The following is a 20,276-nucleotide window of genomic DNA, read 5'->3' on the forward strand; positions in this document are numbered from 1 at the left end:
CATTACCTGCCGTTACGGCGCAAATGGCCTAAGCTATCGGTCGCCTCCTCCAAATACTATACGATACCAGGAATAAATACGGAAACCATACATGAATTTGCATCTCGCACACAACGTTAGATCTGCTTTTGCGTGGAATAAAGGAGGATCAAGTGATGGGGAGTTATTCAGCAGTTCCTTGTTATTCTTTCACTACCGAGACTAATCGTATTTGCGTTCATCATTGCATTTGTATAAATATTTCTACGAATGTCCTCGAAAAAGGCATTGAAATGGCTTCTAACCCATAAAAAGAAACATTCCAAACACAAAAGTCACAATGCAGGGCTGGTATTCAGGGCTTCACGATAAGAGCGACTCCAAGAGCACCATATGCTTAACTCTACTTAGTTACCGCTTTTAAATCTAAGTTTACTTCCTTAAGCGATGAGCCATTACTCTTGAGGAAGTGCGATCGATACGATTAAGTACAGATTCACTATCTAATCCAGCACGAGATATAAATTTTAATAATCCAGCATCACCCAAAAGCAATGAGCAAAATTGAAGACAACAGTAATATGCAAACATGCAAAGATAGAGCCTACAAATTCTTCCACAATGCACTACATCCACAATGAAAATACATCTTTGGCTCTACCGCGCTGTGAAGTAGTGCACTCATTATTAGCAGATGTTTGTGCATGGACAATTATGTAAACCGGTGAGCAACAATCTACTCAAAATAAAAGTAGCTATTAAAAAAAATGCTGAGGAAGAAATATGCATAATCTGCATACATTTTACGGCTTCAGTTTAGCTAAGAAATTAAAAATACTGAATGAAATGTTATACAATTACAAAAGCTATAAAAATGCAAAAATTAACGATTCACGAGCCACCGAGCTGTTTTAAAAGTTCTTTGACGTAATTTGGTCAATTACACTGTCTTCATGACAGTGCACACTCATTCTCAACCTCTGCAAATGAGTGAGGGAAAGACACTGAAGACGGATAACCGTTACCGGGATTAAATGTAAAAAGTTGGCGTCGGAAATACCACTGATGATTTCAGGCTTAAATGTGTGAAACCTTTCCATGATGGAAAATCAAAGAATAAACTTTGTTATGCTCACTAATGTGTATGAAAAAGCACGACATAATTTCATAACATAATTAAATCGTCAGGTCATCTGATGCAACTATGTTATGAAACCTGAGTTGTGCATTTTGAAATATATCAGTGAACATAACAAAGTATATTCTTTCATTTTCCAGTCTAAAATACCAACGAATAACGGGCCTCAGAATATGACGGCGGTGTTAAAGATGATGTACATTTTCCGGGTCTCAAATGAAAAAATCATATTTGGCAGACTGGCACACATTACCTTAAAAAAATTACTCGGTAGTTGTCACGGAGACGCGTCTTGCGGACAATGAAACATTCCTCCACGTTTAAGAGCCCTTCACTTCCGGCATTTGGCGTGACGGCCCCAAAATCTGTTTCCAAGAATAACAACTCCCTTCAATCTAAACTCCTCGGGCTTTATTCTTCCCGAGAATCGCACTTCTTTACCTGTTCTTTCCTTTATTTCCGCCTCCGTAGGATTCCAAATCCTTTTCCTTGCCTCATCTAATGGAAACTCACGGTCGATCGAACGTGTGATCTGGGGCTGCTGCAACAAGTACCGGGGACTTGGGGGGGGGGGGGATATCAAAAGGGAGTCGAGAAGAGAGCTAGTAGGGACTAGGGATGAAGGAGGACTCCTGAAAGGACAGATGGAGTGTAGAGAGAAAGAACATCGTTCGGAGGAGGGATAGAGGGGAGATGACGAAGGACGATGGTGTTTGAAAAGAGCGAAGTGGAAGGATTTCCTCAAGTAGACAGTCCTGGAAGGCAAGGGAGCCGACAGGAGGGGTATTCTGACCGGGTCTCGGAATACATTTTAACGTTTTCGGCGTTTATTTCGTCTTTACATAACCAGTTAAGTGCGCAAAATATCCACTCGAATAAAATACTTTCACTTCCTATCACATCCTCGGAGTTAGTTCAGATGAGAGGAGATCAAAAAAGAATATTGTCAGGGCACGAAGAAGTAGTTTGCCTGATGTTACGCATTGTGCCCTCAAAATAAAGTATTCTGTCAAAAAAGGGCCAAGTAACATGAATTCTCATTTATTAAAATAAATTTGGCAAAATTAAACACCATGTATAGGATTACGTTGGATTTTTGTGAGTAGATCGAATCATTCTCACATAAAAACGTAGAAAGCAATCTATATCGCATGTAGCGTAGAGGGTAAAATGGAGAGCATTTTTCAGAGGTGTGCTAGACATAAAACTGTTTCCCATTTATAACCAAAGTTTGCATGACGGTTAGCGGCAATTGCACCGAAATTTAAAGCGTGTAATTCACGTCATATCTGGCAAGATAAGCAATTGAGAATGTAAAATAATATACAGTAGGAGGGAATTACCAAATATACCATTATGATTAAGGTAATCTAGGATAATATCAAAGCAAATTCAACAGTTAACAGTCTTTAAAAAAATAAATTGTACTACGCAACGCAAACTAGATATTGCCTCGTAAAGATATTGCTTATCATGGTTTTTCATTCTCATCACATGCCAATATACTTACACAAAAATCATGCCGGCTACCTCAAATGTATATTGCTGAAATAAATTTCTAAAACTATTTACGACTCAAAATAGAAAAACATTGCTGCATAAATAGCTATTCCGATATGTAACACACAAGTAGCAAGATAGCAGTATCCCCGATGAAGAATCAGCAATATAATTCTGCAACAAGAATTACTAATTCATATTACGGCTAAAATATATAAATTTGAGGTATAAAAACAATAATTATTATTTTTACGCTAAATTATATCTGCACAAAGTTTGCATTTGAAACAGATATCCATTTGATTTCCAAGACTTGAATCAATAGATGGAGGTAGCTTTACGGGTCTTTTCCATTTCCTGGATTAGTTACAACAGAATTTTACCTTTTTAAAGCAATCGACACGACGAAAAGGCAGGTGCATAGAGACATGTTCCTGGAAGAGGCTAGGTGTTTCACGGGATGATAAAATGGAGAGAAATGACTAGAGGTGGGAACGGTAGTTGCGGTTGGAGACGAAATGCGAAGCGACTAACGGTGGAATGTTCCTGGGACATCCATCTACTCGCAACAAACACTCCACGGTTGACGCCAGTCACAGAAATCACCAGCTGGCCTGTTGCTGTGCCCTCCTGCATCTGCCGTGGACGTGCTCTAGGGATAACTGTCATGTTGTGGCGGGATGAGAGTCGGGAGGTTCCCTTGAAGGGATAGGCTCTCGACCCAATTCCGCTCTGTGAACTCAAAGCAACATAGCGAGTACGTCAAGCATGAATGAATAACATCCCACCATAAAAAAAACATTTCACCCCCATCGGACTAAGCTTCCTCTTAAACTTTTAAATCGCAAACTAACGTCATCAGATTATTTTATTCGGATACAACAGCAAAGGAATTCGGTTTGAAATATAAAAAATGTTATCGAAAATTATGGAAACAGTTTACGACTTCTAGACCGCGTGTGCCTGTTTTGATGCTCTCTCACCAAAAACTTTACGTATCCACAAACATATTTTCGAAGTGGTTAAAAAGCTATAACACTGTCTCAGCCGTAAATATTCGCCACTAAATGAGATAAATTGATAAAATTTTTTGTAATTGAAATCTATCACACACTCTTTCAATGAATTAACATAAAGGTTGGTTTGAATAGGTGAGGGTAGAACATACGATAGACTAAGCCACAGGCGTGTGAATATAATTCATTCAGGGGAGGGGGGGCAGTTACTTTCCTTGGGCCTCCTCGCACTTTGAGGATTTTAACTTAGAATGTTCGAAGGCTTCAACCGGGAATGGAACCCTTGCATCTGCGGCCAAAAACTTTACCCTTTAGGCTTTAATGTAACTGGAAAATAAAATGCTCATCTGCGATCAATGAAAATTTTAGTTTGAGTAAACCGAACTAAACGCGGAATTAGGCCTAAAGACGGATGTATGATGCAATAACAAATTCAGTAATCAATATAAAAAATTGCAATATCTACGCCTGAAATGGTATAAAATGAATATGTAATTTCCAATGTGATAGCAAGTGCCAAAGTGTGAGGAATCTATTCCTTTCCCCCGTGCTTCGATCAAGTAATGAACAAGGCAAGGTCGATTGAAAAACGTGTTTCTCACTTTCCTATAAAAAAGATTTAGTCTTCCGATTCATGCGTTACATCATGCTTAACATAGGTCTTTTATAATGCTCTTGAATTAGGTGACGAATTACTTTCGTCTTTGACGCTAGCACTAAAAGTCAGTGAGTCAAGCAGTAAAATGACAATTTTGATAAAAAATAAATTTGATTCATATTGGGCACAATGAACGGACATGCCAAGTTGAAAAGGGGACTAATGGATTGGGGGGGGGGACGGGAAGGGAAATATTGAGGGAGGATAGAGGGGGGTGGCGCGGAAAGAGAGAGAGAGGGAAATGGCAAGGGGTGGAGAATGGGGAATGAACTCAGCAGACAAGAGAGAAGACGAGGTAGAGAAGGGGAAGAGGGAAGGACAAAATTAAGACCGTTGGCGAAGGTCTTGATGAATTTCCCTTCGAGCAATTTTAATTGCAGAAAAAGAAAACTTTTGTTGAACGATCGATCGGGCGTAAGGGAGCTTACTAGCACTGACGATTGGATGAGAGGAACGTGGAGACTATGGATATCTAAAAGAGATCAGGAGAGTTGGGCATAAGATAGATCGGATAACATTTCAGATAAAGTATTGAAGATGAAATGAGTAGAACTAGTTTTAGAAAACCCTTTGCGCATTTATTGAAACACCAAGCTCTTGATTTTTGAATTCTAGTGAATTATTTATCTTGAAGTCAGAGAACAAATATAAATATAAAAAAACAGAATTCATACTAATGTGAAAATATTCCCGGCTCCGACGCACGTCAACGAGGGAAAAATTCCATGCATGTATTTCACTACAAATGATCATAATGAAGGCTTCGATTAGTGCAGCTATGTCCAGTGAAGACAAATGAAGATATCACTGCAATCGTTGGAAAATGACACATAAGTCTCAAACGGATATTGATACAGTTACAAAAACACTTAATATACACGGTAGGCAACAGAGATCTCGACGTGATGTACTCAACGAATCCACCAAGGATTAGGCATGCTTACATGTCTCAGGACAGAGAAATCCCGCGCCGCCGATGGTGCGTCAAGAGCTAACACTAGCGTAACTGGGAAGTTTCTCTTCCTAGAAAAAGTGGGAGCCACCGCATAAGGAAAGATTGTCTAGAGATTCGGTTCTAGATAGAAGAAGTTGTATTCCGCCGATTTATGCTCTCATACGTTAGCCTTACCAAAATTTTTCTCAGGAGGCTCTGTCGGGAAACCCATGAAATCCTAATAGCAGGTGGTGGTGGATAAGAATAGCGAGTGAGAGAGAGAGCACGGGTGTGTGCTCAGACGTCTTCTGCTTCATGCTCCATTTCATCTCCCATCCTCTTTTTGTCCCCCGTTCCATCCATATCTCTTATTCTTCTTCCCTTTTGGGATCTCCTATCCCTTTTGCCTTTCACTTCCCAAGCAAAAATTTCCCCATCTCCTTTCGTGCACACGTTCCCTGCGATTGGCCTCGCACGAGAGTGGAGTTGGGACAAGAGATGCGTGAAGAGAAAGCAAGCGTGAAAAAGGAAAGGAAAATTCCGTAATAACGGCTGCGAAAAAGAGAGAGATTTTACGGGGAGTGCTCACACAAAGATAATTTAACACAAAAATAAAATGTAAGTACGAAGCCCCAATGCCTCAAGTCTCAGGAGATGAGCCACGGAGAAAGGAATTCTAAGAGGGAATGACGTTTAATGTGGAAAATAACATAACCGACCGTCATGCAAATTGAAAGGTGATGATTGTTACATATGGCTCAAGATCAAAAGTCAATAAATCAACATGGTTACACTCACAACCTGAATAAAGGATTTGCATTACTTCAAAAAGCAATGGACAAAATATATGGCTCATTAATACCAGGAATAAAACGTTTTTCCAAAATGTTCTGCACCTTTATACTAATTGCAGTTTGAAATCCAATTTAAAATATTGATCTCAAATGAACGGTGGCCAATCAATGTGACTAAATCAAACCTATTCAGCAATCACTATTAGCTACTTTAAGTTTAGTTAACATTCGTTCTTAGTTAGTTGCGGCATTTAGAATTTCCTTAAAATAGACGTATTGGCTCGTTTTCGTCATCAGAAAATGAGCGTAAAAATCTACCCACTCAAAGTATTCGCATCATTCAGGCGCATGAAATATCGGATCTATGTCAGAGTTACTCCAGTTGTATGCACACATGTTAATCAATTGCAGCTTCTGGGTCATTATTTGCTTCAGCTATACATACATAAGGTAAAAAACTCACCCAACAGGGACTTGCAGTTATTAAGTGACACTTGGTTTGATTATCCCAAAATAATATCTTCTGACTTTTATTCTTTGAGTTAAAAAGTAGAATTAAAAACGCACAGGATTTTTAATAAGTGCATGATGGCTAAATAGTCCCAAAATATCCAGTCGACAATGAGGATGGGAGATGAAATAACTTTAAATCATTATATAGGGCCAAAAATAGTAAGAAGTTGTGAACAGGCATTGCAGATTTAGATTTTACAGGACTTACACGACTCCTTCAGATCTATAGCTGTTATACTATTATACAGCTCAGAGTTATCATCATTGAAAGATCCCAAGAAACAAAATAACCATATCATATCGAAGGGACTTGCAAAACTGAATTACGAATCCTACACACATGTTAAGCGTTAAGACCACGATATAACTTCTAAACGGCTGAACGTATTAATACGTTTTTCGAGATAAAATTATTTTTTCATCGTTAGTGTTACATTAAGCTATCAAGTTGCAGTTGTTGTTGAGACTGAGAGTTAGATATGTTAAACGTTCGGCAGGTAAATATCAGTTCAAGTATTCCCTCAATGACAAAGTACTAGATGCGTTATAACCTAAAGTAAACAAATCACCCACAAATAGATCCTATCATTTGAACTTTTTGTGCTATTAAAAAATAGATCTATTCCACGGCATCATTATTCTAAGCTAGTTAATAGTAGTTTTTGTCATTTCTGATACTTCATGTATAAAGAGGTATAGGAACTTGAAATAAAGAAAGGTGAACGAATGAAACAGAATGGAATCAAAAACGAAAAATATAGGAAAAACATTGCGGTTAACTGGCAATGATTTTTATGCCGTTACTTGACTCTGAGATGCACAAACAACATTCTATGAGAAAAAAGACGCATAAAATACCCAAGTTTTTGGCAAAGCAGAATAAATGTATACTGGGTTTCTCACTGGAGATTACATGGAGGCTATCAACCGCTGGAAAAAATTCATTCAAAAGAAATAAGATCGTGCGATTCTTTCGCTTCAACTTTCTCAATAATCTGGAGAGAGTCTCAATTTGCAAGGCATTTTTGAAGGCTTTTTCGCTTCACAAGATGTGTTGCGTTAAGTTTAGGATCCAAGATATCTCCAAGACGGCTCAGAAAATTCAAACCGTTCCTCTTCTTCCGAAATAATCTCAGTTTATCCCCTTATTTCACACTCTCCCCATCGTTCCCTTCCCTTAGATTCTATTTTTCCACTTTGGATTCCCCCAACCCATGGTAACAAAACCCTCTCCCCATGGCAGGCCTCCGCTCTTCCAAATTCCCCATTCCATCGCATTACATTAACAAGACACAACGCGATTTGCTTCATTACTTTCCCTTTGTTTTCCTGCTCCATACCAGCTGGCTCTCCCACTACGGATCCTCTCACCATCCGACGAGGAGATGTTGAAGCAACACGCATAACGTAAAGTTAATATTAAAGGAATAAAAAACTTAATAATTTTCGTAACACGGTGCTCTCTTAATACGAATATAATAGATTACGTATAAATATATCATCCAAATTTTGATCCGCCATAGCGTTTTATAAATGTCAAGATCTTAATTTTAAGAGATGAACGCTACCTTAACCAGAAAAATTATAAATTACATGAAAGATGTATCGACCAAAATACGTAACTGTAGCCCAAATATCACATACAAACTATAACTTCCTTGAACTGACGAAAAGAACTTGCATCACATGCAACATTAATATCATATTTTGTACAAAGTTTTCGGTCGATCTCGTGAAAATATAAGTTCTATGTTAAGAGTTTATAAAATCTTCAATTTAAAGAAAACAAAAAAATAATTACATGAGACGCATGCCTGCTCAATCAGAAAATAGTCCTCTTTCCAATAAAAAAGGGACCAGTCGGCTAAAAAAAGCAAAAAGATGTCAATTGAACGTATTTAAGACCGCTGATCAAAATTTTGAAGACAATTTCACGAGTCAACCATTGAAGTTACAACACCAATTGAAAGAAATAGAGACAAATTAGTATCGAACGCTCTTATTTTTTCAACCCAAAATAATTTCTCCAACTAAGAATAGGGAACTGAAAAACAAATATATTAAAAACCTGTAGAAGAAATACAAGATTTTAGGAAATATTGGGTGCCACTGGAAGAATCCAATCCTTTCCAAAATCGGGGAGGATTTCTTTCTTAGCGTAGTGAGCGATGAAGGAAGTGGACGAAGGAAAGTCAGAATTGCCGAATTCGACGCAATGTGACGGGATCAAACATATGAGGAATAGAACTGCGAGAGCGGTGCATTCGATTACATGACCAGCAACTCAAATCACTGTGCTTTCGCCCCCTTTTGATAAGGACCTCATCGGTGTCTCACGTCTCGCCTTTAACAAAACACAATAGAGTCCAGTGCAATGCCTCAAAGCAATTCCTCTTTGGCCACAATAGTTTCTGTCATCGTACCTGAAACACATCTTGCAGAAAAGCAACTATCAGTAACAGCTTTCCGCTTACCTCACCCTTGAATCCACGGCTTCGTGCGAAACAAAACATCAGGGGAGAAACCAGTTAACTCTCCAACCCCTCAGTTGCTAAAAGGTATTCGTTAATATTCCTCTCAAAGATTGTCAATTTTGAATGGGGATTGTGAACGGTATCAAAATGTAAATGCAAATTGAGGGATATGGCACATGGCTCACTTTCCTTTCCAAGCCAAGAATGCTAAAATGGGGAGGTTCCCTCGCCATATGCGAGGATTACTCCCGATATCCGAGTTCATGGACATGAAAAAAGCCTGGGAGACAAGAAGATGAGTAGATGGGAGGTATGGGGGAAGCGGGAAGTGATGGTAATGTTACCAAAAGTTTTTGTGTAAGTTACCATCGTTATCCTAAAAAGTTACGGCCCAGCAATTCTTACTAATATTTTATTATGCTAAACAGCAAACCTAATAGCCATGCGAAGTCTTAGCTATCCCCAATAACCATATCTATCTCCAATGCAATTTTATCTCGGAAAATGTAAAATGAATCAAGTCGAAGTCGAAGTAGAATGAACATTAACATATTATTGAGGTCGATTAGAGTTTTCTGTGGAAATGTTTAAGATCTAACATTAACACGTAATGGAATATATATTGCAACACCTCGCCTTTGAATCGCACGGAGGAACTAGTTCGAAGCCATCTCTCACCACCTTCTCCCGAAAATAATATTCAGGGAAAACAACCAGCGGTCATAACTTTCCCAGGGTGAGCCCTCCATCCTAGGCATCAGATTTAACAAAAGAGCTAAAAGTACACCAGCAGTATCTATCATTTACCACAATTATAAAAAATTCCGTCTTCATAGAATTTCTCATATGTGTTCATTGCAAACACTATGATAAAGAACGAGAAGGAGGAGAAAAGAGGGAAAGGAAGCAACTCATACTGTTACTTCAATTGCTTGAATACTATTGAATAATCAATTCTGCCGTTACTAAACAATGTTTACGTTAAAGTAAAGAGATTCCCTTCGCAATTTATTGAAATAAATATGGGATAGGGAGATAAGACTGATTTTCTGAATTCAAGAAAACTAAAGTCTGAGGAGAAAAATCCATCACTCACAGGAAAATATGATTTTTGGAATGAAGGCCCTCACCATGAAAAACTTGATGAATGCATAAAAATGGCACTAATGATGAAATTGTTTACAAAGAAGCCGGGGAAGAGAATAAAGAACAACTGATACCAACACAAAACTTTCTAAAAATATTTCTTTTGCATACAATTGTTTTACATATGTATATAGTCGAGGAAACGATTTAGTTTTCAACATTATACTCTAATATAAATAACATTTGCGAGGATTTTGAGAGGAAGGAAAAGGATGGCGCGCAACATTTTTATGCTTGTATATATAAGGATGCTTGCACGTTAACTACAACACAGTTCTCTCGTATGCAGAATTTCTGAACCACATCAATCCATGTCTGGATGCCATTTCGTTTTTCAAAGAAAAACTCCATCCTGTTTGTCACGATCAAATCAATGGTTTCCGTCAAAATTCCTCTACCTCCAGCTCCTTTCAATTCTCTCGACGTCTTACATCACAAATATCAGCCCCTGATATTTGCTCAAGCTGTGAGTTCTTTCCCTTTTCCAATTCCAAGTGTTTTTCCCAATTCCGATGATGTGACGTTTCCTCAAGAGCAACCACTACTCTCTACTTTGATGTCACAGGGACTGGTAAAAGAATATGATGGTTCAGGACAATAATAAGGCACAGGTAATCGTGTAGGTACAAGGGAAAAATTATGTAAACGCGAAAAAAAAATCGTTCGCCATAGAACTGGGTGGACAACTGCGTCAAACAAATCTCAGCATTGTTGACAAGTTATGACGATGCAAACCTATACCAGGGTTAAAGGGAATATACATGATGAAAAACGCCAACAATTTACACTAATTAAAATGAGCTACATAAGTGGTTACCCGAGAGAAACAAGAAAAAAGTACCTACTTGCGGAGTCATACTTATTCATACCGACCCAAAAATACTATTTCTTATCCACATTCCAACATGGAAGACTACACCCTTTATCCATTCCAGCCAAAAATTTGTTCCTCGTGAGGATCTAATTGCGTTCAATCGATATGTTCAAGGAAAATTAACTGAAAGCAAAACTCCAACCTTATTTATCACCATAAACCGCCCATTTTCACGAAATTAAATTTTTAGCTTCAGTTAATAATTGTGTAGGTAATTAGTCTGGTACGATCGACAATGAGAACTTTTTATCACGTTTAAATTTTGGAAAAAAATCATTTGTGCAAGGATGTTGTCCCCAGTTAATAGTAGCCCATGACTCAAACGAATAATTACCCTTATCATGGCCTTCGTAAGAACTTATACGTCGGTGGAAATTACAATAGGATCGGACAATAGCAAGAATACAGGATAATTAAGAATTTAAACTTAATAGCATTTTTGAATAAAATGAATTCCTTTGGCTTAACGTTTGAAATGTATTTAAAAAAAGTCATATACGTCCAGTTGCAATGCAAAACCGAGGCCAATGCGATTTTATTTAATCCATAAGACTGAATCATACATCTAAAATGCTCTTAAAATCCGTTTGATAACTTAAGTTAGGATCTGATAAAATTTACAGTGTTAATGATTTTTAAATAGACAAGTGTCATGAATCATATTTCTCACTTAATTTATTATGAACATGTGAGACAAAATATAAATGGCAAATGGAATAGACAAAAGATTGTCTTTATTTTATCATGAAATAGTCCTTGTAAGAGGAATGCTAAATATGTAACATATCTCATCGTCCATTCCCCATCTTTCACTGCTCAAATCTTGCTCAATCATACCATCCCATTTATTTTCCATCTTCGTAACCGATATCATTCTGTCTCAGTCATACTCTCAATTTTCGTGCGAATTGCGTCGCAGGAAGCTTAGAATTAGTAAGTACTTAGAATTAATAATGTTTTATACGGGGCATGGAATTACGCAGGTTAGAACTGAATTAATTTCTAAAATGGCGTGGCATTGCGCGAATGTATGAACGAAATTATAATAGGGGCTATTTTGCCATCTCACATCCACGCATTCTCGCATGTGTTCTAGCAATTCACCGCTTTACACGACGCAATTTTGACTGAGCCTTCGTACACACGTCAGATTGCGCAAACGTGCCCCGTGTAAAACTGCCTTTAGTCATCGTTTAAAGTTTGTTATAGGCATTAAATCGCGCCTCTGCGCTACGACAAGCAATATAAAACCGAAAACAGAAAAAAAGGAATTAATGAATTCTGCAAGAAGGGAGTAAGAAAGCTAAGTATGAGTTGAAGGTGAGAAAATGATTAAATGAATGGTTAAGGAATTTAAGAATACATTTAATTAACGGAGAGTTTAGGACTTATATTTTATAAATTATTAAAGGAAAATTTTATTTTTTCCAGGCTAAGTCAATCAGCAATAGCACACACAATGAAAATAATTCTCATAGAAAATTCTTAATAAGTACTGTGATGGTTATCTGGCGAAATATTTCAGTGAGAAAATAGGAGACTGAGTAACTCTTTGAGAGAGAGATTTATTTTCATCATTTCCCGCTTTTCATCATTTCAAAATTATTATTTCGCTACTATTTAATATTTACAGGAAGTATTGATGCATAAAATATTTTCGTAATGGGTGAATAGGCTATAAAAAGAGTTCCGCAATGAAAGAGACTGTCGCATTCCAAATGGGCAATGTCAAACTGCCTGAAATATAGGTGGCATTCTTTCCTCCTGTATCCTGCCTACCCCATATCCTAACTACCCCATAAAATGGGAAACCGTTTCACTGGCAGGAGAAAAAAGATGGATACTTCATCCCGTGAACTAAAAATGCTTCACGACAAAATCAAATAGACTTCCTTCGGTAAGTAGTATATTGGTAAAAATGACTCAAGGCGCCATTTTACTGCCACAAACCACTTGGCAAGAGATTCCAATTAACAGCGGCCTTAGCCAAAATTCTCCTCAGTGACAACGCAAGGGAAAAAAAACCTCTCAGAGAGCAACCGTAATGTGTACGGTCAGACAGGTATCCAGAATTAGAAGTGATGAAAAGCGATGGTAAAAAAGATTCCTTGTGCCATTTTACCGATAGCATCCATAAGGAAATTAATTTACATGCATAGCGGCCTTAACCAATCTAGCCAGTGTTCGAGAAAAAACCGCTATGTGAACAATCATACTACGTACGGTCTGAAAACTCACCTGAATTAGAAACGACGAAGACGCAGCTCAGAAACAATAATCCGTACGCCTTAGACATGGCTGCGGGCTGATGAAAATCCAAGGGAACGTTGGCGAGCACTTTCACAACATCCATAAACCACACACTAATCCAGTGGGATGACAGTCGCGTCACTGCAAACGTCGCGATACGGAAGAAGTACTTTTGGAAGGTCTCATCGCAGCACTGTCAAATCCCTCACAAAGCAACCGGTGCTCCCGCTAGGGCTGCTACACGTGCACTGAGCCTTCCCCTGGATTCGGAACCATCTCACGGCTACAAGCCGCTTCCCCTCCCCCGACGCATGCGCTCTGCGCGCAGCCGAAGACAGAGGGGAGGGTAAGGAAGGACAGGCACGCGTGCGACGCGCTCCCAGGGAACTGCTTCCGGATTTTTCAAAACGAAATATAATTATCTCTCATTATTTCGTCGTCTAAATTTCGAGTCTCGAGTATTTTGGCCAAATACTCGAGATTGAGACGAAATTAAAATTAATTGGCATATTAGAAAAAAATGCTTACATAAGAAATATTATGAAAATAAAAAATTAAGGATGAGTCCCATTGAGAAGGCCAACGAAAAATAAATTGGGCGAATAATTAAGCAAACGAGAATGAAGAACATCACGGAACTCTAAGAAATGGCTTCGGAAATTTAGAGATGGAGGGCGAACTAATCTCCGGACAGCAGTACTAAGAATGAATGACAATAGGTCTATAGATAATTAAGTTTAAAAACGCAGCCTTACTGCTTAGTTAAGAGCGAAAAAACGGTGACGGCAATGGAAGTGTTCTCAGTCGTCCATGTCACTTTAACTAAAAGGGAAGTTCACGGCCAAGAGACTTAACGCAGAAAGAACATACCAGCGTCCAAGTATACTACTAATTGCATTTGATTCACTTATAGGGTAAGCGGCGTATTATATTACGTTTGGAAAATAAAATGCTGTATGTACTGATATCAAGCCTGGATTTTTGAATAAAAATTCAAATGTAACTTGTAAACGTATCGTGCATTACTATTAATAGAAAAAGTTATACTTATAAATGGGTTACAAATCACATGAGATCCTTAGCTTCAATTGGTGACAGAATAAGAAATAAGCTAATATTTTTATTCGTTCAAATGATGGTAAAAACATTTTTGATGGGATGAATGGTTGATGACTGGATATGGTGAATGGAACTTTAAAGATATAAGTATCATTAAATTAAAAAGAAGAACTTTGTGATTGTGAAAGCACAACGTTCTTCTTTTTAATTTAATTATGAATCGCTTTCACCAAGTTACGCCTCAAACAATCAATTTGATGTAAGTATCATTTTTTTTATTGACGGCTACATACTTCTTCGGTAATAATATGACGCTATTTCCAAATGAGAGAGAGAAAAACCATTATGATGAGGGAGCTAAGACGGGGATATAGTGATGTAACTTCACAGTTGGACAAATAAGGGAAAAGGAGCGGCATTGCAGTGACTTCTAGACAAACTTTAGCAGATTTTTGATTTCTCCCAACGTTTTAAAGCTTCCATGGCAAAGTTTTGGAGCAGACGCAGTCAAGTTTTGTTTCTTTCAGCCAAATTTGTCCCCTCATCCTACGAGAGATATAGCGTTATTTCATGTGAACTTCCTGCTTATAATGCTCTCCTCCACTGCTGTGGAACTCCCAAGACGGATGAAGAAGAGTCGATGAGTTTGCTGCGAAAAAGGAATTAAATGTGCAAGGAGATAAATAGTAGCAGGGAATAAAAATTAACGTACCTCAGGCAATTAGAATAGACCATTGTCAGCATTTTGCGACGATGGATATGAAAAGAGGAGGGTAATTAGATTTTTTTTCTCTTGACTTGACTACTTTTAATTAATGATCAATAATTCCTGGAGTATAGGTCATATAATGCAAAAAGTTTTTTTATTGCTAACGTTTCGGTTTATTTGAAAACCTTCCTACATAAAGATACATAAGTAAAGGATACAAAACAGTTTTTTACAATAATGTAATAAAAAAATGAGAAGGGATTACACAAGAATTTTGACATACCTTAGTTTTGCACATGTTTGTTTATTAATAGAAGGTAACTAAGCTTTTACCTAACGTAGTTACCATTAATTTCGATAATTAAATAAAAATAATTTTTGCCAAGGTTTTCTGTTTTTTTATTACAGCTGTTGATTGATCTAGATATGTGAACCATTTCGTTGAATAGTCTTTCATAAATAGTCTTTGAATAGTCTTCTTTAGCCAATTCTTTGAGGAGGATGTTTAGACAAGGATGAGGCTGATGTAACAGGACGATGCATGACTAGTGAGTGATTTTGACCTAAAAAACCGATGTTTTCATCGGAAAAGGGCTTTCACATAAAAATTGAGAGATGAAAAAATGGGAAAAGAAGAAGGTAAAAATGCAAATAAGGAAAGGAGAAAAAAGATTTAGTTAAAAAAAATATTCTGCTGATCACGAAACGCGGTGAATTCCTTATGTTGCATCTCTCACTATGCTCAAAGTTTACCAGCATTATCCTTCAAAACAATTCCACCCCCTCTCACATGCTGCCTCTCTCTTAATGACAAATGTTTCGTAAGATTCTTAATTAGTTTTTAATGTAACATAATACAATAATCCCATTTTTATCTTTATTGATATTGTATCATATTTCATCCAGAAGAGAACGGTTGGAACTACAAGTTATTAAATTCATTATTCCACATGGGAATTCAGCGTTAGTTAATCAAGACATTGAATATTTTAGCATTATAGCAGCATTTTACTTCTTTATTATCCGCTACAAAATGACATAGAACGGTAAAAGTAAAATTAAAAATGAATGCCTCGAGAAGTACTCAACATATTGGACCCATTTACCATTAGTGTGAAACTCTGTCTCACCTAAATTTGTGGTAAATTATATCGCATTGGAATCATTATAATAATTATAAACTACTATTTGTAGATCATGGTGGGCTAAAGCTATTTTCATAAATCCACTTCCCTTTAATTAGCCTTCATCGTCAAGATAAATGTAGCAAATGTAGGACAGGGAAATCATTTTTATTTATGAATTTTAGGCTATCAGATATGAGGATAGGATGCGTACGAATGGAAAAAGTCACCAAGAAATTCAGGGTAGATAATGTAGCGCTGGGTTAAAAAGATTATAATAATATTGGGAGTAAATAGAGGATATATAAATGAGTAATTATTAAGAAGGAAATGGTGTAGAGAGTGATAGAGAGAAACGTTGAATCAACAAACGAATTGCTCAAGGGGAATTGGAAGAGAATGGCAATGGAAGGATAAATACGAGATAAGGGGAAAAAGGGTCTCTAATGGTATTCCCCTGATAGAGAGAGGATCTCATTTTCATCCCTAGGAGATCCGATTAAGGTTTACACAAGGTATCAAAAATTATACGAAGGTTTTTTGCAACTGAATAGAATATTATTCCAATATTATCATACTCAACTTACACAATAGCATAATTTTTGAACCTGAGATTAATATTGATTCATTATACAGTATATAGGCTAGAGTATGATAAAGACTTCGGTGCTCAAGGTATTTTGGTAAGCTTTGGAGAATTTTGTCCTTAAGAGTAATTGCCCTAAGAGTAATAAGATTATTTAGATAGCACAATGAATTATGAAATTTTAAGACGCTGAAAGTTGTCTCACAATCTAATTGATGAGCATTTCATTAGTCGGAATGCTTTCACGTATTTAAAGCAAAGAAATGTTAAAAAGTACTAAAAGAGATTTTGTCGCGAAAGAAGAATAACAGATGCTGCTTCAAAATTAAACTATTTTCCTCTTTAGTGGATCCAATGTGGCTTTCAGAAGATATATAAAATTTTGAAGCTTTTTAAATCAGCTAGAAGCGCCTGCATACGTTCTGGCGTTCAAGTAATGGCATAATAAACAGTTTCTAATCATGTTCGGATTTGAGGGTAAATGATGTCCATTTTTAATGGCTTGCGTAATTGATGCATTTGCCTTTATATTGCCGAACACCACAGAAGTTTAATTGACAAAAATAGAGTATCACATGTGAAGCATTATAATATGCATTGAATATCAAAGGTTTGATAACACTGGAGAGGAAAGTGTTGAGCCACAATTCTATTTTATCACAGGGAAAGTAACGACATAGGTATGTTGTTCGCAATCACACCCCGAAATATTAAAATTTAATCGCAATTTTAGGGTGATACCATTAAAGAGTTGAGTAGAGATATAAAAGTTGAGATATAAGAAGGCTAAAATGTTTTTTTTTCACCCCACGATTCGAAGGGAAATATTTTCGATTCACTTTACTTACGTAGGGTCTTGTATTATGCACAATTATTACGGTGTTAGATATTGAAGCGAAATTTTGACTCTATTTAAAATAAGAGATTTTTAATGGAGCAATCTAAATGCTCAAGGGAAATTTGTTTTGTAATTACAAATAGTATCAAATCACTTTTGAGCTCGAAATAAAAGTAGTAAAAGGCAACTCACGTAAGACAGTGTATAGTACCTAATTTGGATCTCAAAATAACTCTCCATGATGCCAGTATTAAAAGTTAATTATTTTTACGTTATAATATGGTCGAGTAATATCATGGGGTAATAATGATTAAAAGTCAAAAGTATAAGCCGAATAAAAAGGTGTATTTGTTATGAAAGTTCACCAAACGAATTAAAGACACATATGGATGTAACTGTAAACAGTCCTCATGAAAATGATCAAAAATCTTACATTAAGTTTATTACTGCATAAAAAGTGTGAACACAGATTCTTCAGGAAAAAATGGACATACTTTCAGATCTATCTTACAACATTCACTCGAGTTCTTTGTGCCTATTAATACGCAAAGAGCACAATTACTTTCTCCATGTTGGCTGCAATTACTTACTGCCCGTGGCCTAGAATCAATAATGAGACGATACGCTAACGTTTTAGATTTCAGACAAATCTGAAAATATATAAATTATAAACTGAAGCTCAGAGTTTTTATGTATTATATTAGGTTTTTATGTATTATTTAGATTATAAACTATTTTCTGGGTAACTTTCATCAATTTATAACAGACAGCGGGTAGATAATTGACTTATTTGAATTATCTTCTCCAGTGTAAAGAAATTTACGTAAGTTATGTAACCTAGCTAGCATTTTTAGTAAACTGTGATTTATTTCAATATCTTCCGATTAATATTTCAACGTTTCGGTTAACCGTCTATCCTCAGAATTGAACTCAATACAGCTATTAATAAAGTCTGAAAAATATCTTATCAAATCCTGCCTAACAGTAAAACGTCATTCTGTGCACCCAGATTTTATGAAATACCTTGAAAACCGAACACCACTCGCTACCGCAGTAAGAATGAGTCAACGACCTTTATCTGGAGCACCATTAATTTGGAAGAGAATGTACATGCACAACTTATTCTGGCAAAACTCCAAAAATTCCGTTCTGCCTGCAAAGTGTAGTCCCACCGTCTTAGTGGAAATAGATCGATGCAACTTTTATTCATATGAAATTTCGTACTGAAAAGCTACAGGTGGAATAAAAATCATGAAGCCTGATGGAAAAAAATCCGATGTTTTCTGAGAGTTATAGCCCTAAGGTTGAGGCATTATGTCTAGACAAAAGAAAAAATGAAGACGGTTCACAGTGATGCTAAACGTGTTTTCTACGTCTTTATTTGGAAATAAGGTAAGCCAGATATGTATTAAAGGTAACTGTTTAAGCTCCAGTTTCAAGAGTTTAAACTTTAAACTTTAAAGTTTCAAGAGAAGGTACATTTCAGTTGCAGGTTCAGTTGAAAAATGCCATTAGTGAGGGTCATAACGACAAGCCTTGAACACGCAGGGATTCTTTGCATTTGTTGTGAACTCTTTAACATACATTTCACCCCCTTTACCTTTAAGAATTCGGTAGAAAAACTTGTGTTTTATCCTCATTTATTTTCCTCCTACTACTCCAGTCTGTTTATCCTCTCCTCCTCTCCAATGCCATCAAAACTCAACTCATTATCTCCACACTTTGTCCAACTCCTAATAGAGCCATTTGTATTCAGAACGACCTCTAACGGATATCGAGCTCAAATCCAGTTTAGGCATTTCAAATGCAGAGCAAAGTTCATCTGCTAGTATCACTCGAATGCCCACCGCCTCTCTATCAACGACATCAAAACTTTAATATCACGACGCGGTCTTTTTCTTACCTAATAGGTATGCGCCGGTATTTCCAACAGTTTGATTGTTTTATCTGTATGGTGATGACTCGAATACACTTTGAAACTGGTTCGTAGGAGCATCAAAAAATCCAAGTGCAATCAGTAAATGTAGCTCTATTTTCATCTCCTGCTGTGGACCGATGAGATTTTTCCTTTTCTCCGTCCACGACGTATGTGCTTCAAAACACTTCGCCTCATCATGCTATAAGCAGAAGAAGTTGCGAAATAGTGGTGATGCATGAAGTTATAACTGCAACGAGAAGTACATATGGTGTATAAAGTATAAATGGCAAATCGCATTTTTACAAGGAAGTTTTTAGATCAGGTCCTACGATCAGTCGAGTATCTAAGCAGAAAGATATTCCCGTCATTTCATTAGTTAAATTGGAATTAAGTAAAATCATTTTATCCATCATTGTTTGAGAATGGTAAGTACCAAAACGTTAGCGCACATTTTTTCTTGTATTACCCTTTTAATCCTCCCCTCGGGCCAAAGATCCCATTCACCCGACTTCGTCTTCGAGGCCACTTTTTACTGGCACCCAACTGTCAGGGCCACACCACACCCTAGTACTTCGCATTCATTTTTTACCGGCCCGCACTCCTCATCCTCATCACTTCCTGTTCTTGAAGGCAGCAGACTCTATTCATCCTCTTTTGTCATATTATCTCCACTGCATAACTGGGATCATTTTTCCTTTCTCAAGCCTATCCGCCTCTTTGAGAGCGTCTCTGCCACTGTTTCTTTTTTATAGCCATTTCTTGTCGC

The 20,276-nt window shown here is 37.0% G+C and overlaps 1 protein-coding gene across 4 annotated transcripts in view; it reads right to left on the reverse strand.

The window, feature by feature from the left end:
* The window catches only part of LOC124169252, a 512,664-nt gene that overhangs the window by 174,550 nt on the left and 317,838 nt on the right, over window positions 1–20,276 (reverse strand). The window contains exon 1 of one of the 4 annotated variants that reach the window (XM_046547813.1): window positions 13,265–13,519. The exons of the other annotated variants lie outside the window; for them this stretch is intronic. Within the exon in view, the coding sequence (XP_046403769.1) occupies window positions 13,265–13,379 (115 nt within the window). The 5' untranslated portion in view covers window positions 13,380–13,519. Of the gene's footprint in view, window positions 1–13,264; window positions 13,520–20,276 lie in introns of those variants that run through there. 4 annotated transcript variants of the gene reach the window in all.

The sequence above is a fragment of the Ischnura elegans genome, chromosome 1 (assembly GCF_921293095.1).
Source record: "Ischnura elegans chromosome 1, ioIscEleg1.1, whole genome shotgun sequence".
Lineage (NCBI taxonomy): Eukaryota > Metazoa > Arthropoda > Insecta > Odonata > Coenagrionidae > Ischnura > Ischnura elegans.